Raw genomic sequence first — 27,134 nt, forward strand, 5'->3', positions numbered from 1 at the left:
GGGTCAGCATCCACATCTCAGCCACCACCATGCCAGCACACCAAAAGCACCTGTTCCTCATGCCACCAGTTGTGCTGCCCAGTGGCTGTTCTGTGGATGGGATCTTGGAAGGATCAAGGCCACCCAGCTGCGTTTATGACCCCCTGAACAATGTCAATAACTGTATAATTACACCAGTGCAATGACGGTCACACCAATTGCACAAGCGTAGCAGATATTCAAGGAAAAGGAATGGTCCTCTGTAGAATGCTTGCTCTTTCAAAAAACCATTGTGTTGTCTTGTTTCCTTCAGAAATTGCAAACATTCTTGATTGGGGGGAAGAAGGTAAATCTGTCTCCAAATTAAACAGCTGCGACAGGGAGGATGTACCCAGCCTCTCTCTGCAGTCCCAGAGCTGGGCTGGCTGTGCAGGAGCACTGGGAGAGCTGTGTCCCTCTGGACACAGGGAACAAGGTGACGAATATCTTATGCTGCCAAGAAGTAACTGAACAACACAGTTTTATTGTGCAATTAGATTGTAAAAAAACCAAGAAAAACAAACAAACAAACAAAAAAACACCCTCCCCCAAAAATATAATAATAACAGCAATAGTAATAATAATACAGTGTAAATACAGCAGACATTAATATATACTATATATATGTATGTGTGTGTGTGTAGTACATGCTGACACCTAATGCTGATATTCTCAACCTATTGTTGTACCCAACCCACAGTGAAAAACTGCTCTTTTATTTTGGGATCCTAGTAGAAGAATCAAAAACTCCAACATTTTATACATATTAATTTCTTTGTCTTGGCATTATCATTGTGTATCAATAACCATCCTCTTCAATCATTATCTGGTCATTGGCTAAAACAAGAGCTGCCTACAAGAAAGAGTATATTTTTTTTTTTTTCTTTTTTTAAGGCCATCAAATAGAGAAACTAGATACTTGTCTCTGTCAGAGCACCAGTTTCATAAATCATTCAGGCCTGTAGTTATCTGTGAACACCGTACCTTTGCCGAGTGCATGCATTTTTCATCAGCTTTGAATAATGACTGTCGATGGGGCTGGATGGATGATGGAAACCTCTTGTGGCTCCTGTTGGGCTGCTTTGCAGAAATCAAGTTTTGAAGAGTCCCATTGCAAGGCAACCCACATTCAAGTTAAACAGTGAATGGAATATAAAAATCCTCCAAATGCAAGGAAAAAAAGCACTACCAAATTCAGCTTAAGAGATTCAATAACTCTGTGTTTGTACTGTGTAAAAACGGCACTTAAAGTAAGAGCAGCCACCTCATAACATTTTTATAAATTATTCATTCCCCTCTCTATACTAACCTGATTGCAAATTTGAAGCAATTATTATCTTCTAAATGGAGAATATCGGTTGATAGAGTGCTCAATAATTACTACATGTTTACTCAACGGTAGCAACAGCCTTAACCAATTCACCCATATGAACTCTACTGGGGTCTTCGGGGCAGGGGCTTAATCAGTGTTAAACATGCAGGACCCTTGCAGCACTTGTCCTGAATAATATTTGGGGAATTTGAGACTAAGTACATACATGCCTTAAAAAAAAAGCTAATGGTTGTTTTAATATATCAACATGTCAGGGTCAGGTTTTTATTAAAAATTATCCGGACGTAGTAAGTGCACAGGGAGTTCGGAAAGTATTAAAGTCTGATTAATTCTCCTCCCAAATGTTTACAGTTAAATACTTTTTGCTTTTCTTTTCTTCTTCTGCACTGTTAGTTTTGCAAATATTCTTTAAAAGACTTAAATATAATATTTTTAAGCGTTAAAATAAGTTATGTTCTCCATATAAGACATCTTCAAACTCCCCTGCCTGGGTATGAACAAGATCTGGGATGATCAGGACAGTGCTCATGCCTGTATCTGCAGAGCAGTAACGCAGGGTGAATGTTTGGAGACTGGAAGATTGGGAGAGGGAGAGGTGTAGCCTTCTGTGAGCCCTCCTGTGGCACCTTCCTCTGGGATGAGGCTGTGAAGCACTGGTCCGGGATCCAGTCTGGCTGGTTTGAACTGTGCTCAAAAAGAAAAACCCATCACAACTTGATTTTAGTGGAAATTTTTCCAGTTTTTAAGCCAAGAAATCAGGGAAGGAGGGTCACCATGCGATGTCTCTGTGTTCCTGATGTTGACTGCAGTCCTGACACCTCCTAGCACCTCCGGGGAGGCGGCACCAAAGCAGTTTTCCTTCTTCCATTCCCCAACCGCGTTTTCCTTATGCCGCTTCCCGTTTCTCCGAACAGGCGTTTGCTATGCCGAGTTTGGCGTGCGGGTCCCCAAGACCACGGGCTCGGCCTACACCTACAGCTACGTGACCGTGGGAGAGTTTGTGGCATTCTTCATCGGCTGGAACCTCATCCTGGAGTACCTGATCGGGACAGCCGCGGGCGCCAGCGCCCTGAGCAGCATGTTCGACTCGCTGGCCAACCACACCATCAGCCGCTGGATGATCAACAGCGTCGGCACGCTGAACGGCCTGGGTGCGTCCTGCTGGGCGGAGACACCGCCATTAATTAGGGCCTGAAAAGTAATTGGAAGCTCGTCAGGAGTCAGACATGGATATTAGGCTTCATTCATTATTTACCCTCTGTCTGGCTCTGGTGCTTTGCCTCGGCAGCCTGGCGCACAGGCAGGATTGGAGGGGATGGGATACACGATACTTTGAGCCTCTTTGGGATGAGCTGGCATTTAGAAAAAGTGCACAGAAACAGTCGAATGTCAGAGGGTAAGGGCAGCACAGAAACTCTTCACCCACTGCGAACACCCTGCTTGGTCCCCTTGGGGCACACACAGAATTTTGTTAGAGGACACAAGCTGGTCCCTGCTGTACTGCCAGGAACTGGGGGCTGTGGTGATCCTGGATGACCAGCAGTTCCACCAACAGTCCATGAATCCCACCAGTAAGCAAACCTGCCAGCTGTCCTGTGCCTGTGTCATGAAAACTTCATGGCTGATTGATTTTTAATGAGTACTTGGCAGATACATGTTATGCCAATTGGGTCACAGCCATTGGCTTGCCGCTCTCCCAAAAGTCCGATTGGTGCCTTGAGACATCAAGACTTATCACCTTAATTAAACAACTTTAGCTAGTGGAGGCACGGGCCTCTGGAGACCACTTTTGCAATGAGACCAAAGAGTTCTGCAAAACTGCAAGGTCTGAAAAGTGTTTAAAACTCCCCCACACAGTTCCTGGGTGTTCTGTGAATGGAGAGTAACACATCTCTTTTCTCTCACCTAGGGAAAGGAGAGGAGTCATACCCTGACCTCCTTGCTCTGGTCATTGCTGTCATTGTCACCATCATTGTGGCCATGGGGGTGAAGAACTCGGTGGGACTGAACAACGTGCTCAATGTCATTAACTTGGCAGTTTGGATCTTCATCATGATTGCTGGTCTGTTCTACATCAAGAGTGACAACTGGGCTGAAGGGCAATTCCTGCCGTTCGGATGGCCAGGGGTAAGTCCTGGGAGCACGGAGGGACACACAGCACCTAAGTGCTGTCACGAACTCAGCTTTGCTCATGGTGTGCACACCCCAATTCTGCTGCACCCTCCAGAACCCAGCCCTACTAAACCACCTGTGCTTTGGACAGAGACCTCCAAATCCCAGGAGTGCAGGCTTGGATACAGACCTGCTCTCTCCACCAAACCCAGAGAGTATACCGCAATGCTTTCCCCTTATCTCCAAACTCCTCTTAGCACAAATCCAGAACTTTTCCAAAATGTCATTCTGCAGAGCCAAGCTCCACATGAAAGTATCCCCAAGGAAATGCCACTAATTGCCAGGCAATGGAGCAAAATGCCGTGGCTGTCTGAGACAGGGTGCCCCAGAGAGCTGGCTCAGCCTCTGTGGACTGGGGACATACTTTTGTTGGCTGGTTTTCAACAACAATGTTCTAAAGCATTTGTTTTGAGCACTTCATAATGCCACCTGCCAGTACTTATTTTATGGACGTTCCCTCAAAGCTTACTGAGAATTTGGACATATTTGGCTTTTTTAGCTTGCTTGCACTGGTTTTTATCCAAGGATGAACAGAGACTGAAAATATCTCAGCTGGCCTAAACCCAAGATAATTTCTCAGATTTACACTGCTCAACTCCATTGGGGTTTTGTGCAGAAAAATAAGCAAGAAAGTAAAGTAAACCAAGAATCTTGATTATTGAAAGGGTCCCAAACTGCCATATAGTCCCTGCACCTTTCCCCAGTAAATCAATGCCTCTTTGCCAGAGAACAACAGTGAGGAGAGGAGCACTGAGGTTCACTTGAGAACAGAGGTCATATTTGCCTTCGGGTTGTGCTTGGATTGTTATACAACACGAGTGAAAAAGAGAAAATAGAAAATATCTGTTTTGCTCCAATTCAATGCATCAAATATCTTTTGGGGAAAAAAAAAAAAAAAAAAAAAAAATTTAAAAGCTAGATGGATACCCAAACCCACAAAAAAACTCAATAGGGTGGTCTCATCCTTTTCAGCTGGTTCATCGTCTCACAAGTTGTTTGTAAAAGTAAATCCACCACCAAGCACAAGTGTGAGATCCCCAGGAGCTTAGGGCACACTTAAAAAGGATAATTACAGACAGTCCCTGACAGGGATGAATTTTACTGCGTGTATTGTCACTAGACAGCTGAGATGACAGAGGTGTGGTGGACAGGAGGTACCCAGCAAGCTGCAAGGGTTTCACAGCTCCAGAGCAGCTCACTCGCAGCCAGGCAGTCTTTGACCTGCTCCAGAGTTCCTTTCCTATAAATGTCCTCGCCGATATTGTATATTTTAAAAAATCACATTAGAAAAAAATAACCAAACAGTACAAATAATTCCTCATCCAAGTCCTGCAATGTGTGCTCCTAACCTGTCTGCAGCTTCCAAGCAAAACAGAGGTTGTTTGGGAAGCGGCTCACATCTGACAGCGGCTGCTCTCTCCTGCTTCCTCTGCAAGCGGATCTCGCTGCCATGTGAGACACCTTGCTAAGGCAGAACGTGTAAACATGTTCAAGATCCCTACTCATAAAAATGGATTTGGGGTGGAGGATTGTGAAAGCAAACCTGAAACTGGTTGATTGTCTCCTCTGTCACTGGCAGGCCCTCCCAGCAGATTCAGGCACTGCACGGGCACAGGTTTGTGCGGTGAGCTGCTGACACCTCCAGTGGCTTAGGGCACAGGCTGAAATCTTCCCCAAATCATATCAGTGGGTTAAGGGTGCCCCTGGGGTCAGTCCTCAGAGCTACACGCACCCCCTGACATGTGGCCATTCACCCTTTAGCTCAGACAAGGCACAACAACAGGGCTGCCTTGTCTTTGCTCAGCTCCCTCTCCCTGGCTGGGCGCCGGCCTCTCTCCTGGTACCCAGATGTTTGATCCTCCCCGCAGGTTCTCAAGGGGGCTGCAACCTGTTTCTATGCCTTCATTGGCTTCGACATCATTGCTACCACGGGAGAAGAGGCGAAGAATCCCAACACTTCCATCCCCTACGCCATCACAGCCTCGCTCGTCACGTGCCTGACAGCTTATGTGTCTGTAAGTAGTCCCTATACAGGTGTGAATGTACATAAATATGTATGTGCATATATTTATATAAATATATGTACCATGTGAGTCCCTTCTAGGCACCTGCACAGTGCCTGCCAAGCCTCCTCTCCGTTTGTCCCCAAGCTCCTGTCACCTGGCAAGACCCCTCTGCCAGCTGCAGGGACCTGGTGGCAGGCAGGTTTTTTCTCATCCCCATCCACAGCTATTTTCGCACCCAGGGGAGAAGCAAAGACGAAGGAGCAGCAGCATTGCAGCATCCTTTCTCTGTGTTCCTGGGAAAAGCAGCACTGCCTCTGCTGGAGATATGGGAGAGGATCCAAGTGAAGGGAAGGATAGGCAGGGATGGCTGTGTGAGATGGCACTGCTCTGCACCCCAATAAAAGCATGGCTGTGCTCAGAGGTTTTCCTTGCAAAAGAGCAAAAATTAGTTATGAAGGAGAAAAAAACACTGTTCTGATAATTTCAAAGGAACTCACCTACTACTTCTCATGGAAACTCAGCACTCCCTACTCTGCATGGGAGTAGGCTCCTCAAGAAAACAAATTCTTTGACTCAAATAGAACCAGACTGTTACTCCAAGCAACGCAATCTGGATTTGGGGTCTGCCCTGCCCCAGCATTATTTCCCACACAGGAATGCAGCCAAAGTGAGTGTCATCGACTCTGCCAGTCCCACCAGCCTCACCAGTTTCACTAGTCCCACTTGACCCCTGCACCACCCCTGAAGCAAGGTTCAAGCACCCCCTTCTTGCCTTTGGGTAGCAGATACTAAGACCCCACCGTTTTCTGAATTAACTACCCTAGAGGAAAGTGCAAACAGACACAGCTCCAGCATTTGACATCCCCTCCTCCCTGAGAATCCCCAGCAGCCTCCGGTGCTGATGCTGACACCCCTGTCCTGCTCCTCTCGCCTTACCCAGGTGAGCATGATCCTCACGCTGATGGTGCCCTACGACGCCATCGACACCGAGTCCCCACTGATGGAAATGTTCGTGGTCCACGGCTTCTACGCAGCCAAATTCATCGTTGCCATTGGGTCCGTGGCCGGCCTGACTGTCAGCTTGCTGGGCTCCCTCTTCCCAATGCCAAGAGTCATTTACGCCATGGCTGGTGACGGGCTGCTCTTCAGGTCAGTCATGCCCATGCTGGCATTTACTTTTGGGATCTGAGGGGAAAATGTGCTGGTGGGTTTGGGTGTCTCAACACCCAGACAGTGTTGTCACTACAGGGAGAAATCAAAGTTCCAAAAAACAACAGGACCTGAGGGGACCCCTGAGACTGTTCCCTGCAACCAGGGAAGTGTTCTTGCAGCAGGGAACCCTCTGTGACTTTAACTTTCTGTATCTGTTCCGCGCTCCAGGTTTTTGTCCCACGTCAGTTCTTACACGGAAACTCCTGTCGTGGCTTGCATTGTGTCCGGGTTCCTGGCAGCTCTGCTCTCCTTGCTGGTCAGCCTGAGGGACCTGATTGAAATGATGTCCATTGGCACCCTGCTGGCCTACACGCTGGTGTCCGTCTGCGTCCTGCTTCTCCGGTACCAGCCCGAGAGCGACATCGACGGCTTTGTCAAATTCCTCTCCGAGGAGCACACCAAGAAGAAGGAGGGCATCCTGGCAGACTGTGAGAAGGAAGCTTGCTCCCCCAGCAGTGAAGGAGAGGAGTTCTCTGGCCCACCGACAAACACGTGCGGGGCAAAAAATCTGCCGTCCCTAGGAGATAACGAGATGCTAATTGGGAAATCCGATAAATCCGCCTACAACGTGAATCACCCCAATTACGGCACGGTCGACATGACCTCGGGCATAGAGGCAGATGAGTCTGAGAACATCTATCTCATCAAGCTGAAGAAGCTGATCGGCCCTCGGTACTACACAATGCGGATCCACCTCGGGCTGCCGGGTAAAATGGATCGCCCGACAGCAGCCACCGGCCACACGGTCACCACCTGTGTGCTCCTGCTCTTTGTCCTGATGTTCATCTTCTGCTCCTTCATCATTTTTGGGTCGGATTACATCTCTGAGCAGAGCTGGTGGGCTGTCCTCCTGGTGGTGCTGATGATCCTGCTCATCGCTGTGCTGGTGTTTGTGATCTTGCAGCAGCCGGAAAACCCCAAGAAGCTGCCCTACATGGCCCCGTGTCTGCCCTTCGTCCCTGCCTTCGCCATGCTGGTGAATATCTATCTCATGCTGAAGCTCTCCACAGTCACGTGGATCCGATTTGCCGTCTGGTGTTTTGTGGGTGAGTCCCAGGTTCATTTACTTTAGCTTTTTCACTGACCCTCTTTTGGAAGGGTGTTGATAATAACAACTTCCTTAATTAGAGTAGATAGGTAGATGCGTATCTATATCCAGTCCTTCTTACCTGCCCCTTGCCATCCTGAAGTTCTTAGAAATCTCATTTTATCCAGCCCCTGAACCACAGCTAAATGGAAAATTACACCTCCGGAAAACATCTGTTTCATGGAAGAGAACGACTCTATGCAAAGGTGACTATTTTGATGTCTTTTTTGATGCAAAGTAGGTGGGTCCTGAAAATTGCCTTGCAGGCAGGTTTTGTACAGAAATCAGCCTGACTTCTTGCTATGTCACCCACTTGAGCTTTTCAGCAGCCCACACCAGTATTCCAGCACTGCTTTTCCAAAGACCAAAGCTGCCCAACCCCAGAAGCCCTGGTAAAGTCAGATCTGTAGACTGTGTCTCCTTTTAGCCCAAGTTCTTAACTTTGGGGTAGGGGCATCCTAGGACTCACAGACTCTGTTTTGGACCCTTTTTTTCCAGTTATAGGTTTTCTGACACATAATCAGGAGTCCAGCATATCCATAGTGCTTTATACTCTAACCCAGTTACTCCACAAACCAAGAACAAATAAAGTAGCTCTTACAGCTCCTCCAAACTGAACCATTGGCAGGAGCTGCCATCTGAATTTTTGGGTTGGAGAAGACATACTCAGTGCTTTTTTGGCCCTTTGAAGGTAACACGTGAAGCTGCATATCCAGAGAAAGTCCTTCTACCTTGAAGAAAAGATTACTCCAAAGCATCATTTTAATCTGCTGTAATTAAGCACTTTGCCCTGTGGGTACAACTAATACCTCTTGAGCTGCCAGCGATGAGTCAATTAAATCACTGTATTAGGTGTGATCAGCTCCACCAGACCATCCATGGCTGTTGGGGGTGGGACATCCCATTGGTTTTTCTGGGAGAGATGCGTGGTCCTGATTTAATCTCATATCAGTCCCTCATGTGGACTAGTCCACGGCATGTGGAGTCTGGATTTCTCTGTGCAGATGTCTGGGGTAGGTTAATCCCACGATCCACTGGAAATCAGATCTCTGGATATATTTGCTGCCAGTGAAAGCATTTGTGCAGGAAGGTGACATCAGGTAGGGCTACAGGGACTAGTGCGCAGTCCGGGTCCAACCCTCTCTCTCTTGCCCACCCCAGGTCTGCTCATCTACTTTGGCTATGGGATGTGGAACAGCACGCTGGAGATCAGCGCCCGGGAGGAGGCCCTGCACCAGAGCACCTACCAGCGCTACGACGTGGATGTCGACCCCTTCTCCGTGGATGACGGCTTCTCCTTTGCCCCCGAGGGCGAGAGCTACCCGGCGTGGGGTCCTTCTGAGGACAAGAGCTTCTCGTACCAGCAAATGGCGGGCGCCAAGGAAAGCCACCGGACAAGTAGCAGGTCGAAAAGCAAAGGCCGGCACAAACCGCCGTCGGATGCTCTGATCGCCAACGACGAGTTGGACTACTCGCCCGAGTAGCGGGACAGGCAGCGGGGCGCCGCGCCGCCCAGGAGATGAGGAAGGGTCCCCGTGGCTCCCCCATCCCGCCCCATCCTCCACCACCGCCCTGCTCACCTCCGGTACACGGGACACGCTCCGCGACTGCCGTTGACCCCAAACCAAAACCACCCACGGCCCGTGCCAGCTCCACCAGCCGAGTGTCGCTCTGGTGAACGCTGGCTGATCCCCCCACACCGGCTGATCTCCCAGCACCAGCTGCACCAGTGGAGGCAGCAGGGTGGGAGATGTGCCAAACCAGGAGGGTGTTGAGAGGTGGAAGGAGCCGCATGAGGGGACAAGTCAAATTGTCCTTGGGGAACGTCCACCCGATGGTCGCAGCGGTGGGATGTGGTAAAATTTTTGGCACTTTCTTGGCATGTGTGTATTTTTCCTTTGAACCACCTAGAAGTGATAGCCGAGCCAGAGGCACAGAGACGTGGATAGGAACAAAATGGAGATGCACGCATTCCTCCCTGGGACTAGCTCAGAGTTGCGTAGTTGGTTCCATCACACAGTGTTTCCATGGCCCATTCTGGCATGCTGCACAGAGCAATGCTTCCCCCACATCCATCCCCACACCCCAAACCCCAATACTGTGGTTCAAAATTCGTCCGTGTCTCAGCCCAATCTTTCAGTCCCAGCACGGCCCAACACTCCAAACCTGTGGCTGGGAGCCTGCTCCCATTCCTGGTCACAGTGAGGGCTTTGACCCACTCTAGGCTCAACCCTCTTTGTACAAATTCTCAACAAGGACCACACATTCTTCTGAACATCACCAGTCTGAGGGTGGGCACTGCTTCCACCACCTTGTGTCTTCTACAAAAATGACTTTATGGTAATTCCCTCACCATGCTGGGCACCTTCCAGTGCTCACTCTGCCCTCAGTGGTCCAGACACCCATCCATGCCCTCACAAAACAGCAACATCCATGGGTCAGCCAGGTCTTGGTGGGGCTGGGCCATGGGTAGCAAGCAGAGAGGACTTGGCGCCCAAAATCTGTCTCCCTACTGCCGTCTGCACCTTGTACAATATTCTCTGTTTTTGATCTTGGCTTGGTGGGTGCTGTATGAAAAACACTGAAATGCTGCTCATTCCGTAAGTGTCCGTATTTCAGTCTGAAACCAAACAGAGCTGGTGGCTCGCAGGGCAGAGGTGGCCAGCAGGTGGATGTTGAACCCCCTGAACACGGCCATGGCCCCCAGAAGTGCCATCAGAGTCCCTGCTGCCAGGGTCCCCACAGAACCGTCAGTCAGCAGCGATGGGTTTGGTCAGTGAATATCAGCAGGTCCAGCTGTGGAGCCCATCATGCTTTGTGTAAAACTGTGGTGGAGGAACATCTTTTTGAATAAACAGTAACCACAGCCCATCAGACAGCAAACCCCATCCTCCCGCCAGCTGCCGAAGGCTGCAGATGGATCCATCCCAGGGGCTCCAGTGCAGCCCAGACCAACCCCCAGTACTATGGGCTGCTGCTGGCATCCCAGGGGACAATTTAACATAAGCAGGAAGCAGGATTTCCAATATGGAAATATCCTTGTGGATATTGAGAATCATTAATGCTTCGGTACACTGGATGAGGCTCAGGCTCCCAAAACACCTGCCTGGCACTCTCTGTGGGCAAGCAGGTGCAAAGAGTGCCCGGACTGTGCCCATCCCCGTCACTCCTGGGATGCAAGGGCTTGATGGAGACACTCTGCCTGGGGCTGAAAAAGTTTCCTTCCAGTTCCTGCTCCAAACAGTGATAAATTACGGTCCTTTTCCCAGTGGAAAAGAGCATCCAATTCTGCAGATCCTAAGCTGGAGTGCTCTGGGCAAGCCAAGGGAAGTTTGGCCTCTGCAGCAGCTTCAGGGTGGGAGTGAGGATTTGGTTAAAGGACCTGCAAGCTTTGCTCTGGCATCGACTCCTGCTGTCCACCCCTACCACGCTTCTACAAGCAGAAATCCTGCGTCCAAATTGAAAAACTGTTCCAATGTGCACTGGACCCGCTCGGGAAACCTCTGCGGCGGTGCTGAGCTCCTCTTGTGACAGTCACCGCTCACCCATGCTTGGTTGCTCTCCTCCTTGATGCCTTAGAAGTACCCAAGAGAGATGGCACCTCGCTGGTCTGGCTTTATGTCTTCAGGGAGAAAGATTGACGCTATTTTCCTACCAGCTCTTGTACTATACCATATCCAAGGCAGTTGTTCTCTTCCTGCTTCCGCACGGTGTTTGGGCATCTGCTGAGACACAAACTCATGCCCAAGCACCCTGTTGAGTCGAAGCCTGCTCTTCTTGCAGCCTTAATCTCTTGCTATGGAGCAGTTACCAGTACCAGTGTCTGTCGTCACGTCCGCTCTAGTCATGCTGTGTAATTTGACCCCTTGCACTTTGGTGTCTGTAGGAACTTCTCCTTTGGATCTGAGCAGCCTTTTGGCCGCCCCCATTCCCATTCACCCATCCTCCTTCCCCTTCCTGGGGAAGTGCTGGGGCAGGATGGCTGTTCCCCATCCTGGGACCACCAGGGAACAGCATTTGATGCCATGGCACTGCTGGATGTGGATGGGCTGCTGTCAGCCCTTGCCGTGCTGGGGGTGGGAGCTGTACCCTCCTCCTGAGCCGACCACATCCCGCCCAACAGAGGTGTTTAAGGAGAAGGCGACCAAGCCGCAGGTCTTGGGGGTTTGCCAGTGGCTGAGGGCTGGTTTACAGGATCCCTGCTCCCTCTTCAGGGTGGCAGTTCCTGGGAGATGTGTGGGTTCAGCCTCTGGGAACTCACGTGCTGTCTCTTGTAGCTGCATTGGGCTCTTCAGTGGGCACGAGCAAAGGCTGAGAAGGCAAAATGTCCATGTGTGTCCATCACCCCTGGGCACTGCTGGCCAGGGGGCTGGGAAGTGGTGCAAGCGCTTGTACGTGCTTCTTTTGCTGTAACCCCAGCTCCAGCCTTTGCCCTGGGTGCCCTGAAGGAGGTTCTCACATCCCTGAGCTGTCAGGAGGACACGGCAGAGCGGGACCATCCTGCTCCCACCTCTGGTGAGAGGCACAAAGCCCCTCCGTGCCTGCCTGCCCACGCCCTGAGGGGACAAATGCATGGTAAAGATGGAGCATAAATACCTCAGACCTTCCAGGCCGACTCTCTAGGATCTCAGCCCCTCCACAAATCCACTCGACACGGTCACAACCCCGAGGTCCGAGGTCCAGCACTCTGGCATCCTCCACAAGGCACCGAAATCACACCCCAACAACAAGGGACGTTGTAAATCCAGCTTGTAAATGACTTTCACTTCGTTTTGTTCGGTCTTTCTGATGTGTATCTTGCTTTTTTTATTTTTTCTTTTTTTTTTTTTTCCTTTTATTTTTTTTTTTTTTGCAGGTGGTACTTTCTGGTGTAACAATTCTCTGCAGTTCTGGTATGAAGTTGGTGTATTTGTTAAAAGCGGTTTGTTCTATCCATTTTCATTTTTCTTTTGTGGTTTCCAGAAGCCCATTGGTGCATTGTACAATGGGGTCTTGTAGTGTGTCATGAGAAAGAAAAAAAAAATGCAGATATGTTATGGAGTGATTTTTATTTTCAAATGACTGTGTTGTTGACAACTATACATATAATACATATATATAATCAAGATACTAAGAAAAAAAATCTAAATTTACCAAAATCTGTATATTTTAATAAATGCATAAAGCTTTATTGTGTGCCTTTACATTTAAAAATCAAAGAGGAACTAAGGGATTTGTAAAGAAAGCCAGAGACAAATATGCCTTAGAATTAGTTTCCATAGTAATGTAAACCTTTTAAATGAAAGACTAAACCAAAAAGTAATAATAATAAAAAATTCCCATGTAAATTTTGTTAAGCCAATTAGTACCTGAAGTTCTGATATTTTTTCAGTGCTAAATTGAAGATAGAGATAAACAAAATCTCACTTTTAGTGATTCAAAAATTCCGTTTCAAAAGATCCATTTCAGCAGGCTGACTTCTTTATTTACTTGCAGTGTTGCGAGAGAAAATTCTATTTGTTTACACAATAAAACAAACAACAAAAACAACAACAACCCCCTAAAGCCAACGACCACAGGTTGTCTATTGCAGTGCAAAGGCCTGGGGTGCACCAATGTCTTCCCAGCTGCTGGCACTCACCTTTCCTCAGGGGAACTGGGCTGTCACAGCACTGTCCCCTCCCTGCATGGAGAGGCAGACACAGCTGCCTGTCCCCTTTGGGGTGCTCAGGGACACCAGTGTGCCCCCCAAGGGCTCCCTCCTGCTGTCCCTGTTATCTGGGGAGTGGGAAGCCTGCCAGGTGCTCTCCCCATCATGGGGATGGGATCAAGAGCTCCAGCTGGTCCTGGTGGAGCTGGGGACAGCTCCGCTGGGCATCAGGGACCGTCCCCTCCACACTGGGGTGACCACCATGGCTCACAGCCACCACTCCACACCTGGTGTTAGGAACGGTGTGGAGCAGTTTTTCGATTCAGGAGAATTATATTTGATCCTGTTTTGAGGCTTTGGGTCAGCAAATGAGCACTAAAGGCCTTCATGAGCCAACAGTGCTGTGGCCAACCCAGATCAAGAGAGCACCACAGGAGAGCAGGGTGTTTGGGGAGGGGCACAAAGCAGGTGTTTCAGCTTTGATCTTTTAAAAACTAGAAAGGTTTCATGTTCTTTGTGCTTCCTCGGAACATTTCCCCTCTGTGGTGCCAGCACTAATACCCCATCACATTCTTGGCCCCATCTCCTCACACCCCCGACATTCGTTTTCCCTGCAGTTGCTGCGGGATTGCTTTGCTTTGCTTGGTTTTTAATTATCTTCCCTGAAATAAAACTTCTTCCTTCCTCTGAGCAGCATCCCCAGGGCCTTTTAAGGGTTGGATTTGGGGTCGGATGCTGGTGACCTGTGGCCACGGGCAGAGCACACAGAGCCCCAGCACAATCCCCTGCCAAGGGTCGCCAGCACCACGTGCATGAGGATCACGGAATGGGTGAGACTGGAAATTAAAAGGTGTGGGCAGAAAAAAATATCCCAAAGCCTGGCAGGGCTAGTTCCCAATCAGGTCTTTTGCCTCCCGCAGCACTAAAACCCTCCCCCGGGCATCCGACGCAGGTGTTCCTGCGCTTTTCCCTCCCGGTTTGCTCCAGGGCAGTTTGCCGGCCGCGTTCCATCGGATTTCTGCTCCGAGGCGTCCCACGCCGCAGTCGGTGCCGGGGTTAAGAGGGTAAATCCGCGGGCACAATCCACAATCCCCGGGCAGCCTGCACTAGCTGGCACGTCTGTGCCCCCCTCCGCCCGGGGCACCCGCACATCAATGGCAGCACTGACAGCGTCCCGCGGCTGTACAAGAACCGCCTGTGCCCTGCCCGTGATGTCATGGGCACAAGTGTCCTGCCACCGCCCGCCCGGGGGACACTGCGCGGCGATGCGCAGCTCGCACAACAGAGCCGCGTTCAGGGATGCTCGGTGTGAGCGGCAGATGCCCGGGCTGCTGCCCCGTCCCTGGGCCAGGCAGGCAGAGGGGCCTTGTGGAGCACAGCCAGCCTCGCTCCGGCTCCTTGTAAATGCTCCAGCTTCCCACGGGGAGGAGGGCAGGGGTGGGAGCGGCAGCAGCATCCTTGTCCGTGGCTGCGATGCTCGGTTTGGTTTCTCCAGCTGAAGCAGCCCAAGGACAGGCCGAAATGCACGAGGCTTGACTGACAGCCTTGTTTTCCCATTATTCATCACCCCAAAAAGCTTTGGGGTTGCTCCGGCCCTTCCCCTCCTGCCTCTCCACTGGGGCTCTCCTCTCGCTCATGTCTCAACAGCAGCTATTCCTCTTTTCCTTCTCTTGGCTTACACAAACTGTCTGAACTGAGTTAACATCTCTGGGAACAGATGGGATTTTGTATCAGCGTAATTAAATTGCTCTGGTATGGACAGAGTTAGATCTTACACAGTTTTAATCAGAGCAATGACCCTGGATCAGACTCCTACTTTAGCTGAGGACACTTTCAGCGACACAAGGTTCCAACTTCACAGTGCTTGGGGTCATCTCCACCACTTCAGAGATTTTCTAATTCTTCCCAATATAAAGAAACCCACAAGTGGGTACCACTGGTACAAGCTGCTGCTGGGAGCATTGGAAGAACCAAAGGATAAGATAATGGACAGCCCCATGCAGGGAGATTACTCAGATTTTAAATATTCTTTTTTTAATGCCACAACAGAATAGAATTTTTTTCATCCTGAACTGCTATAAAAAGAAGAAAATCTTCCAAAATCATTGGCAAAACCCTCTCATGGAAAAACTGGTTATGGAAACACACAGGAAGGAAGGAAAAAAATGAAGTCAGGGGTTGCAGGTACTCTGTTATTTATTGTACAGTATTTCACTGAAAGTACAAAGGCATCATCAGTACTCACCAGAATTGTATTGTAACAGGTACATTATACTGCATGTTAAAATATGCTGCTTTAACGAGGCAAGACAGAACACAAACTTAGAGGAAGAAAGAAAAGAGTTTAAAAAAATGTAAAAAATCCATTTTTAGTAACTGATCTGTACAAAAGGAAAAAAAAAAAAAAGAAAAAAAAAAAGAAACTAAACCAGAGGGCAGGGATTAGAGCCCCCAAAGTCATTTATAACTATTTAAAAAGGCACTGTTATCTACCATGTCATTAGGACCTTTGGGTTCGGTTTCCTTCATACTGATGACTGTGGGGGTGGGGGAAACACTGTGATTAAAATGGTCAGAGTCATACAAAAGTATTTACAGAGAAAGGCAGAAAAATCCCCTCCTCCTGTTCCAAAAGAGAAACATTTGCCTGGTGGGAGAGGATCTCTCCCCAGCCGTGCCAGAGCCGTGACCTTGAGTGGGGGAAATCAAACAGTGAGGGTAGGGGAGAAGCTGTCAGAGTCCTCCCAACAAGGTGAAAGCGTCTCTCTCTCATTTCTGTTTTATTGCTTTAAACTCTCCTATAATCAGGGGAGCTAGAAGATAAATTAAAATCCCTAAAACCCACACCACAACCCCAAACCATCCTGGCTGCAAGAAGACGTGGCAGGCAGTGGGGACAAAACGGCGAGGACCAAGAGGTAGGGCTGGCTGGAGCTGTCTTTCTAGAGAAAAGGGAGGGGCAAGAGACAGGGACAATACTGCTTCAAACTACCAGACATTTGTGCTGCTTTTCTAAACCTCCCCCTGGGAGCCTGACAGCCGCGTGTGTCAGCAGAACCAAACCCAGGGCACTGGAACGCACCGGCCGAAGCATCCGACGGTGGGGCGTCTACACGTGGGCGCTCTTGGCGTGGGTGGGCGAGCTGGATCCCGAGCCGTAGTAGAAGCGGTTCTCGCCGAAGGTCTGCGCATCCCCCGAGCAGCACACGATGACGCAGCCGCCGAAGAGGCAGAGGGCAGAGCCGATCCAGCCCGTGTACAGCGAGTAGCCGAAGCTCATGATGGTGGTCTCGCGGTGGGCGCACACCGGGAACCAGATGGTGGCCACGACGCCGCACATGGCTGGGGACAGCGGGAGAGGATGGCGTCAGCGTTCTGGATTGTTAGGCACTGAAAATTTTAGAGTTTTTGTGCTGACAGGTGCTGAGCTCCAGGGGAAGCCCTGCGTTTGACCTAAGGCATTGGAAGGGGCTTCCAGGGTTAAATGGTGGAGCTGGGATTATGGGTGTGTAGTTTGAATGGAAGCGTGTGAAATCTCATGGTGGAAAACTTCAAGTTTAAGGGTTTAGAATATAGCAATATATATAAAGCAAGATGGAGGGCTTAGTGTGTAGGCTAAATCCTTCTTTTTCACCTTCTTCTTCATGAGTTTGGGTGGTATTTTGTAATTGGATAGAAAAATCCGCATTGCGGGCCACGGGTGGTTGGTTATTGGGTTAAAAGCAAAAAAGTAATTTAGGTGTCATTTCATAATTGCACAATCCATCCTTAAAAGACCTTGTAGAGAGAGTCATTTTCTACTTTGTTGGCTAGAACTCACAGCTTGTGAGACTGTACTGTAGATAAGAATTAACAAACATCTGAGTCTAAACACAAAACACGGTCTCTTGAGCATTTAATCCCAGTCTGAGAGGAAAAGAAGATAAAAAAGCAACACAAACTGGAGGGAGTGACACCAGAGTGTCAGCCCACCAAGGGACACACGTGCCTGGGGACAGAGAGGAAACCCATCTCTCCTCCCTTCCAGTCCCATGGTGGGATCCAGAAAGAGTGGCATCAGGGCTGGGTGTGGGATCTCTCCAAGCAGGAGGAAACATGGGAGCCTCAGGAGTGAGAGATGGGGAGAGAACAGCCATCTCTTTTAGGCACCAAGAACGAAAAACAACTGCTGCCTGACACAATGTGATATATTTATTAGAAGGGAAACAGATTTGTTCCCTAGAAAGATCTTTAAGAGGGAAAAATGAGGGCCATCCCTGAAACTGATATTCTGGAGAGCTGCAGAATTAGGAATAGATTAGATACGAAGCAAGGCCATGAAAGCCATATGGATCAGGGAGAGAATAAAATCTGTGGACCAGTGTGAAGTGGTTTAAATCCCTATTTCCACATGGACTCAACATGCTTTGTCCTCAGCCCGTGTCACTCCTCATCACTGCAGTGGCTCTACTGAGTGGTCACAAAAACATCACCAAAATATCTCAGCACTCCAGCCCAGAGTAGGGTTTATGAAATACAAGCAGAAAATGAGCAAGGACAAAAAAGCAGCAGTTAGGCATTGCTGGGGTTTTTTCATGGAAAAGGAAATGTCTCACAGCTCTGGAAAAGAGATTCTACTTCCCTGTGGAAAATTTCTATCAAGTGATGGGGACAAACCCAGCAAGGCTCTCCGGACATTTGCTAAATTGAATAAAAATGGCACCTGAAGAGCCTGCAGAAGCAAAAATGGGATCCTACCTAGGGACAACAGCAGGTCAAAAAATGCCTGCAGGCGTCACATTTTACTGGATATTCCATAGGGGGTTTTCCACAAAAAGCCAGGAGGCAGCTGCAGTGGTGCTGTGAGGTGACATGTGTGGGAGACTGTCCCCACAGAGTCCCCACACGCACCGAGGGCAACGGGAGTTGATGGTGTTAATCACCTCCCAGGAGCAGGTCCTAAAACAATACTCCTTGATGGCCTGTACATCTGAGAAGAATTAAGCTGTCAATATTTACTTGCCTCTGGGACAAGCTGTGCAGGACTCCATCCTTGTGGCTATCAGAGAATCAGAGCAAAACAATAACAGGGCCGTGGCAGCGGTACAGATTTCCACCGACCGCGTTAAAAGGTATCTGGAGGCAGTGTCAGAAAGTTAAGGTTGCAAGAGGGGAAAAAGAAAGGAGTGAGATTAAAAATAAAATTGTTTAGTTAAAGCAGAGAACAAACCGTAGCTCCTGGCCGGTACAGCAAAAAAACCCATCCCCAAAGCTGCAGTTATTGTGAGAGAAAATATTTTCTTATGGAAAAGAGAAGAACATTTGAAGGATGCTTATAAAGCCAGAAATAATTTTGGGCCTCCTCAAAGGAAGGGCCCCGCAGCTTTGGAAGGAATTTCGGAGAAGGCAGGGAGGGGGGAAGAGCATTTCTCCTGCGTGTGGAGTGGTCCTGCAAACAGCTCATGAACCTCCAACCCTTTCAAACAAAAATGTATCAGCTGGGAATCCACAAAGCATTCTAATGGGTTCTGGGAACAAAGCTGCTTTGTTGTCCAAAAAAACACAATCATCTTTTCTTTCTCTGGCAGCAGTAAATATATATATATTTTTTGTCTATAGACTATAAGAGCCTTATCTCTCCAGACCCTCCCCCACAAGACAGCGCCGAAGAAAACACTTGCACGGGGGTGAGGAGAGCTCTCAGGGACGCTCACACAATGGCATCTCTTGTGCATGTGGCTCCACTACATGTAAAACCACCTTATTTTCATGCTGACAATACCAGAAAGCTGTGAAACACAAGCCAGGCACTTTGCATGGGTTCACTCGACCTCTCTGTCCTCGGAGGCCACCAGCTGCCGTCAGCCACCAGTGACCCTGTTGCTGAGCAAGAGGAATGCCCTGGGACAGGGCTGGGTTTCATCGCTCTGCATAGATTAGGTTGGGCTGTAAATCCTTCCAGGAGTTGGGAAAAGGACAGTCAGCAATTACAATATCTCTCTGTGGGCTCAAATTTTATCCTGGTTGTACCAAAGGGGAAGGCTGGGGGAAAAATGGTGATTTGACAAGAAACCCAAAGAGATTGGAAAAGGAGTTTTTGGGCAAGTTTCAGGTTCTATTATGGCTGCCTACATGGAAAAGAAGTGTAGATAGGAGCTGTTATCCCTTCTCTTGTGCAAATGTCAAGACACCCTTTGCATCTCTCTAAACAAGAAATCTTCAGACAGTAGAGCTGCTGTAGCCAATACAGTCTAGCAGAAAAATAAAAGAAGGTCTGCAGAGAGAAGGAATATTTTCTATTAGAGCAACCAGCTTAGCTGGGGAAACAGGTCTGGTTTGTGGCACAGGTGTGGAAATCCCGCCTGCTTTTAGCAGCTGGAGTAAGCAATCTTGTAAAAGCCACTGCCTCTACCTAAAACATCCTCTCAGCTGTGCATGACACGAATGCCCTTGCTCCATCAGATTGCTGTGAATCCACAGGGATACCTCCCAACTCCCAGTGCTTCCAAGACTTTTTTAACTGTGGATTTACAGCAGCTCAGGCTGCTGAGCTGAAACCCTTAATGCTCAACATCAGAGGTGTGTTGGAGTCAGAAGGACGTGCACAGAGATGAGAAGCACAGAAGGTGCTTGGGGAGCTGGGGGAGAGGGAGCAGGATTGTTCTAACTCAAGGGACAGTGAGTCCCTGCCAAATTCCTTAACAGTAAGTTAAAGGCTTTCTGCAGAAGAAAGAACACTTTTCTTTCACATCTAAATTTAACTATTCCGAATTGCTGACTCAAAGTCACACGGATTTCTCTTTCAAAGCATTTAGTTGAAAAAGATAGATACCTTTTTTTTTTTTCCACGGTCAAGGCAATATTTTGTCTTGATATCTATGGTTTTACAAGTAAGCCTCATGCAGTCTACAGAAAAACTCATTAACATCCTTTATTTAGTACACAATGGCTTATTTTGTAGTAGCAATTCCCACTAACATATATTTTATCTCTTTTCCAGTGTCTGAGTCCTTCTCCTCCATTGGGAAAATGCCCCCTTGGTTACCAGCAAGGGGTCCTCCAAATTAATATCAACAACATGGGCTGGGCTTTTTCCATCAACACCAACGTGTGAAATGTTTTCATACCAGCTCAGAGGAAACCTCTGCTGACGGTTGTTTTCAGCCATAAATCAATTCTCTCGGTCAGACAGGATCAAGAAAAGCCATAAACACATCAGCAGGAGAATAGCAGGGCACGCACACAGGTTGCACTCCGGCAGCCTGTGATTATCAGTGGACAGAAAAATCAATGGAATATCTGAGCCCATTGTTTTCCTGGCAACTTTTCAGCTTTATATATATATATATATTTATTTATTTTAATTTATTTTTCTCCCTGGTGTGCTTCAATCTCTGTTTTCCCTTTTAACAAATTTCGGTGACAAACTGCTGTGCTTTCCCTGAGCAGCAAGTGAAGTTTGCCATGGGGCCAGCTCCCCTGTTTGCATCCCCACTCCCTACTTCTGCGGCATTAGGGAATGTTTTGGGGGGCATTTGCTTTTAACCAGAGCTCTGGGTGTTGCTCTCCCCTAAGAGGAAAAGACTGGAGCCTGTGAGGTTGTGGAAACCATGAGTGAGAGCTCAGTGGACTGAGGGTGAATAAAAACATGCAGAGCATGTTACTTCTAGAATATAATGGATTTTAACTCAGTATTGTATCTTTCAGGGCCTGATCTATGCTTCTTGAAAGCTCTGGAAGGGTGACACCTCATCTTGCAACTAACAGATCATTAATCAGCTTAAATAATGTCAAAGTCCTAAACTCTGTACATTATTCTTCTTCCAAAGAGACTGTCTTGCAGATGAGCCTGGAAAAAAAATGGGCTTTGTAAATGTAAATGTGTGTTGGTGTGCTTTTTTTTTTTTTTTTTTTTTAAAGCAACCTAGGAGCAAAAGAAGCTTATTTATTCTTCATTTGTGATCTGACAAAAAGAGCATTATTGTAATTGTGACTAAAACATTGTGACCAGGTTGCTGATCCCAGCCCAGATCATTCAGGGTATCAGTGACACCAGTAAATCACTCACCTGTAGGTGCTTCAGAGCTCACAGGGGTAAAAATCAATAAGATCTGACCCAAATCTCACCCAAAGAGCATTTGTCTGCCAATGTCTCCGTGATACAAATGTGAGATATGTGATCTCTCACGTTTCCTTTCCTCACAGGATTTACCTAGTTGGAGAACCATGTTCTGAGGCAGAGGGGAACCTGGTTTATGGAGCAGCACAACTCTCCATCATCCTCTCACATCTGTTCTCCTCCCTGGTGTCCCACTGCAGCATGACTGGGGTGGGATAGTGGCACACCAGACAACAAACCCTGCAGCATAAAGGATTTCACTTGTTCTGATACAGCAGTACCCAACCCTGTCACTGCAATTTGTCATATGTGAGCTGATCCTGTCATCCTCTTGCTCTTTGGGATTTTTAGGGACAGTCCTTCTGCCTCCACATCAGCAGCCATGCAAGCAGGGCTGACCTGCAGCACAGTTGTCTTTGACTAGAACCAAAATCTTGTGGCTTTTGTGGCAAAGTGCAGCTCTGCTGGGCCTTCCCATCCTGGACAAGGCAAATCCATCAGAGCAGGCTCCTCCAACACTAAATTTCATTCACGGGCAGAAAACCTCCACTGTTTCTTTCACTCCTCCAACCCCAAATACATGACTCAAGGTTCCAGGGCAGGGATGAAGATCACATTCCAACATGGCTGTCCATGATTGGGATGTCCTAGACAGGCCCTCTAAAGCTGCTGTTAGGACTTCCAGCTGTGCTCTTAAACTCCACAGGCACCAACAGGGCCCCTTGGACTCAATCCCTCAGGTTCGGGATGTCTGGACTTGTGCTAACCACAAGGTGACGGAGGAGGGATGACTTGCATGCAAGGAGCATCCAGAGGACACTCCTTCCAAGTGTGCAGCTTTACTCGGTGCCCACTTGAAAAAAAAAAGAAGGAGAAGAAAGAAGACGGGCATGATGTCAGCGCTGGCTGCCAACGAGCAGCAGAGCCACACAAAGAGGCCACTTTGCCTCTCCCCTCCTCCTCTGCCACAGACGGGTGCAAACAAGGCCCCGCAGGCTGTTGCTGAGATGACGAGGCCTCAAGAACATGCAGGTGTTGCACGGGGGACAATGAGCTCCACAGTCTGTGCTGCTCAAAACAATCTCCTCCACAGGCGCCAAGGACGGGAAGAAATTCCCAGGGGAGCCTGGAGGCCAAGGGCGAGGCTGGCCAGAGGGGGTTGGGAGGCACAGAGGGCACGGCAGTCCTCTTCCCGTGCCAGTGCCATCCCTCTTCCCGTGTCTGTGCCACCTCTGAGCTCCTTCCCCCGGGGTTGCCGCAGGAGCAGCCCCGTTCAGTCAGGGCTTCCCTTCCCACGTGCCTCCGCTTGCTTCCCCTGGATGTTCCAGGGAAAATTCGGAGGCTCTGCCTTCCCTATAAGCAGCTTGGAAGTTTAGACCCTTTTCCCAAAAAATCCCTTCCACAGTGAAGCAGCACGATCCCTGCCTGCGGGCACGGCCTGTGTGAGATGGCCTTCCAAGAGAAGCCGTGCCTGAGGACACCGCAAGGCAAAGGCAGAGGGATTCCCAGCCCTCCCTCTAACCCTGCTTCTCTCCCTGCCTCCTGTCCTCGTCCTCCCACTCCTGTCCGTGCCTTTTGTCCACCCACAGGCTGCAGCAGCGCTGGAGAGCTCCAGGGCCAGCCCAGCCTGCACAAACCCTCCCAGGAGAACGCGCTCCACCGGCCTGCGGCGTCCGGGAGCCGGGGACGGGCTCCGGCCCTCCACACGGGGCGGGCGCCTTACCCAGGAGGATGATGAGGATCCCTCCCAGCTGGGAACGCCGGTACTTGGCTGCCCCAGGCTCGTGGCCCATCCGGATGCAGGGCAGCACCGTTATCAGCAGGAAGATGGCGGGAAGGCCCAGGACGGAGGCGGCGATCATCAGCGCTCGACACGCTTGGACGTACCCTGTGGGCAAGGCAAGGCAAGGCAAGGCGTGAGGAAGTTATTGCTCGGCGCAAGAGAAGGAGGCTTGGGACAGAAAGCTCCTGTTTGATGGGAGCCCAAGAGCTGTAGGGAGTGAGGGAAATGGGTTCATCCCCGCGTAAACATTCAATCTTCACCGGGCGTGAGGCAGTGAGGCTGCAGTGCAGTGGGGAGCGCGTGAACACGGGATGTGCAGGCTCACAAACAAAGAGCGCTGCCCGGAAAACACAAGCTCTTCCCAGACAGACACTGAGGAACTGTGGAGCTGGAAAATACAGGAAGGGAAAACAGGAGAAATTTTCTCTAGGAAGGAGTTTCCCCTATATCTTTTCATAGCGAGATTTTGATTTAAAAAACAGAATTTTAAATCTTCGAAATCAAATAATAGTAGTTTAAAGCCTCAAAGGCTCTCCCATCATTCAGAGGGCTGAATAGTTGAAGACCCATTTGTGACACTGCAAGTCCATGGGATGCTGCCAGCAGCTGCAATGAGCACTGTTGACCTGGAACGAGTAGGAGAGGAGGAGGAGGAGGAGGGACACTCCTCACCCATAGCCATATCTCAGCACTGCGCCCCAGGAGCTCAGCCTGGCTGTGGGGTCTCAGAGAGATCCATGGCTTGAGCTGAGTGCTGACACAGCCCTTCCTTAGGGAGCAGGCTGGACCCTGCAGAGCTGCTTGAGCTGCTGTGACCAAAGGCCACGTTATTCCTCTGCATCCCGATGGACATCACAGGATCCCCTGGAAATTCATCAGCTCCCACTCCTCTCCTACCTGTCCCTGTGCACGAGGCAGCAGGCAACAACAGGGACCAGGGGCTGGGGGGTGCTGAGCAGGACCATGACATTTCTGCCACTCTGGGAGGGTCTATGTATCATAAGATATTATTTTTAAAAAATCATATACAATATTTATATCAAAATTTTTAAATATATATTTTTAATGTAATGTATATGTGCTATACAAAAATGTAAGTAAATGATACCAGGTCATTACTAGCACGAAAAAGGAAAAGGACAAACATCAAATTTGTCCCAGTGCCTGGTGACCTCCCCCAGTTTTCAGGACAGTCCTGGCACAGTGAGTGTGCTGGCTCTCTGTACCCTCTTATTAACAAAAAAAGAAGCTGTCTGATGCAGACATGGAATTTCAAGATGCTTCAACCAACAGCAGCAAAGAGGGGCCTCGAGCACATCCCACTGACACACAGGTACAACACCAGGAATGAGGATTTTACTGTTTCTGGAAATGCAGACACTGTGTGTATTGAATATTTCTTGATTTTTTTTCAAGAGGAAACCTAAAAAAAAAAAATTACCTGAGGAGTTCAGGGCATAAAAGGAGACCCTAAACAAAGGAGATGGCTGTACCCAGTGTGGATTCTGTGCAATCAATCCCAAGTAAATGAGAATACAAACAATTCATTTTAAAGACTTGACTCAGACAATGAAAGGCTCTAAATATATTTCAGCTATTGGGCACACCAGGATACATTTCCCTCTCAAGCCAAGCTGTGGGTATCAAACAGGCTACAAGCAGAAACATCTTGGTTTGTGATTTGCTCCTGCTTGAGGGAAGATTTGCTCTCTGCTCCTGCAAGACCCGTTCACTTCTTTATTAAGTTGCATTCACTAAAGTTTCTTTGGGACAAAACCTTCCTCTGTCTTCTCTGCTGGATCAGATTTAACAACAGTAGCAGTAAGGAATGCAAACTTTTTATTATTAAAATAAAAGTAAGCACACACACAGAGAGGGAGAATGAGAGACTCAACATTGCTACACGCTGTGTGGCACAGACCAAGCTCTGTAACAGAGAGAAATTCAGGAATTATCTTTTTAACCTCTTCTAAAATTATTTTCACAACGATTTAAACCAGTAAATAAGGAAACACAAAATAATATGACAAAGAATGGTCATTTCTGCACAGTCAGCTTTGAGAGAGGCACCTTTGACATGGCAGAGGAGCTGGAACCTAAAACACAGCAGAACGAAGCGCTCCAGAGTGAACAGTGATTGAAACTGGCAAGCTCACAAACAAAACTTCAAGGGACCAGACCTCACAAGGATTTGGCAGGTTTAATTAGCTCAAAAGTTGTATTAATGCTGATTAAACACCTTGCTTAATTTTTGCTTTGCAGTAAACTAGATGAAAGTTATTAAATCATTAAAAAATATCAAGTTAAATACAGTTACATCAGTTTGCTCTGTAAAAGTTCTGTCTTGCCTCAGAATCCATGGGAAGCACAAGACCATCAAGACTAATGATGATCTTCTGAAAGATTAAAAGCCATAGCAGCATTAATAATAGATGCTGAAAGATTCATTATGCTCCAAATCACTTTAAGGAATCAAACCTTAACATTTGCAATAGTTCACCCTCCCCTTGAGATGCTCCATCACACCTCAGCGTGCTCTGTATGTTTTGCAGTGCAACCCAGAGACGAGATGTGAAAGGAGCAGTGAGATTTTACTAAGAGCAATGATTAAACATTAACTGGATTTCAGTAGCCACAGAAAACACGAGACCCGGGTACGATTAAAACCAGGTGGAAATCAATGAGAATCGTGTCAGGAGCTCTCATTCCCCTTCCTTAGCGCCTTGAATGGACCATCCCCCGTGCTGATGGAGCTGCAGGATCTCCACCATCACCTCCTGCGCTGCTCCGCGGTGGGAAGGGGAGGACGGGACACACTCACCTGGCAGTATGAGGATGTCCACGAGGGGCTTGCAGTGATAGAGCCCTGTCGCCATCACACAGTCTGCCCACAGCCCCTTGGACCCCAGCTCATCCATTTTCCTGCAGGTGGTGATGGTGTAGCCGCAGGTCACCACCCAGTCGTTGGTGGCCGTGGCCACAACCACCCCGATCCACCCTACGAAACTGCAGACAAATCCAGCCAGGTGCAGGCAGGTGGCCACCATCTCCGTCCTTTGGCGAGGAGAGCTGCACAGGACAGAGCCCGCGGGGGTCAGCGGAGCCGCCCGCAGAGGTCCGGGCTGCTGGAGCAGGAGCGACGGGCTTTGGCAGGACGAGGTCCCCGATCAGGCTCTGCCTCTGCCCAGCTCCCTCCCTGGGAGGGGTCAGAGCTGCCTCCAGCCCCACAGCGCATGGGAGGAGCGAGTGGGGAGCCCCAGGTTCTGCCAGAGCATCCGGAGCGTCCCGGGGGAAAGGGGGGTGTGGAGAGGAGGAGATGCGCGGTCACACCCAGCCGCGCTTGGAAAACAAGCCAGAGGGCTTTATTCGAATGCGAACAGCCCGGCTGTTGGAAATTTAGCATAGAGGGAGAAAAATTGAGGCGGTGTTTGCGAGCTGAAGTTGAAGAGTCGCCCCGGTTCCTCCTGACGGAAAGATAAGGTGAGAAATGTGGTGGACTGAGTTACTCGAGAGGTGGAATTGATCGCCTCACCAAAGCCATCAGCACAGCTGCAGTAAAGGGACAAAATCGGTCTTGGGTCTTTCCCGACGTTTCCAGTAATTATAAAAATATAAAAGACCCGTCACTGCTTTCTCTGCTGTGCCTGGGATTTCAGAAGTATTAACTAATACTCACTGAGCCTTAAACACGTGTTTAACAGCACCACAGTCCCACTTTTGAATCCCCAAATTAAAATGGGCAGCTTTTAACTCAGACTTTTAGTCTGAGTAAATTCACTGTATCAGTTTTTGTACA

The 27,134-nt window shown here is 48.8% G+C and overlaps 2 protein-coding genes across 2 annotated transcripts in view; one reads left to right on the plus strand and one right to left on the minus strand.

Moving 5' to 3' along the window:
• SLC7A14 (solute carrier family 7 member 14) overlaps positions 1-12,998 on the plus strand; it is a 29,692-nt gene extending 16,694 nt beyond the window's left edge. The window contains exons 3-8 of the mRNA XM_040074047.1: positions 2,266-2,502; positions 3,261-3,478; positions 5,392-5,538; positions 6,470-6,678; positions 6,910-7,787; positions 8,990-12,998. Of these exons, the coding sequence (XP_039929981.1) occupies positions 2,266-2,502; positions 3,261-3,478; positions 5,392-5,538; positions 6,470-6,678; positions 6,910-7,787; positions 8,990-9,312 (2,012 nt within the window). The 3' untranslated portion in view covers positions 9,313-12,998. The remainder of the gene's footprint in view (positions 1-2,265; positions 2,503-3,260; positions 3,479-5,391; positions 5,539-6,469; positions 6,679-6,909; positions 7,788-8,989) is intronic.
• Positions 12,999-15,642: 2,644 nt separating this feature from the next.
• Positions 15,643-26,622, minus strand: CLDN11 (claudin 11). Its single transcript, XM_040074055.2, has 3 exons — positions 26,160-26,622; positions 23,279-23,443; positions 15,643-16,799 (listed from the first exon to the last, which is right to left on the minus strand). The coding sequence occupies exons 1-3, from the start codon at positions 26,383-26,385 to the stop codon at positions 16,567-16,569; spliced, it is 624 nt and encodes a 207-aa protein (XP_039929989.1). The 5' UTR covers positions 26,386-26,622; the 3' UTR covers positions 15,643-16,566.
• Positions 26,623-27,134: the final 512 nt, after the last annotated feature.

The sequence above is a fragment of the Hirundo rustica genome, chromosome 10 (genome assembly GCF_015227805.2).
Source record: "Hirundo rustica isolate bHirRus1 chromosome 10, bHirRus1.pri.v3, whole genome shotgun sequence".
Lineage (NCBI taxonomy): Eukaryota > Metazoa > Chordata > Aves > Passeriformes > Hirundinidae > Hirundo > Hirundo rustica.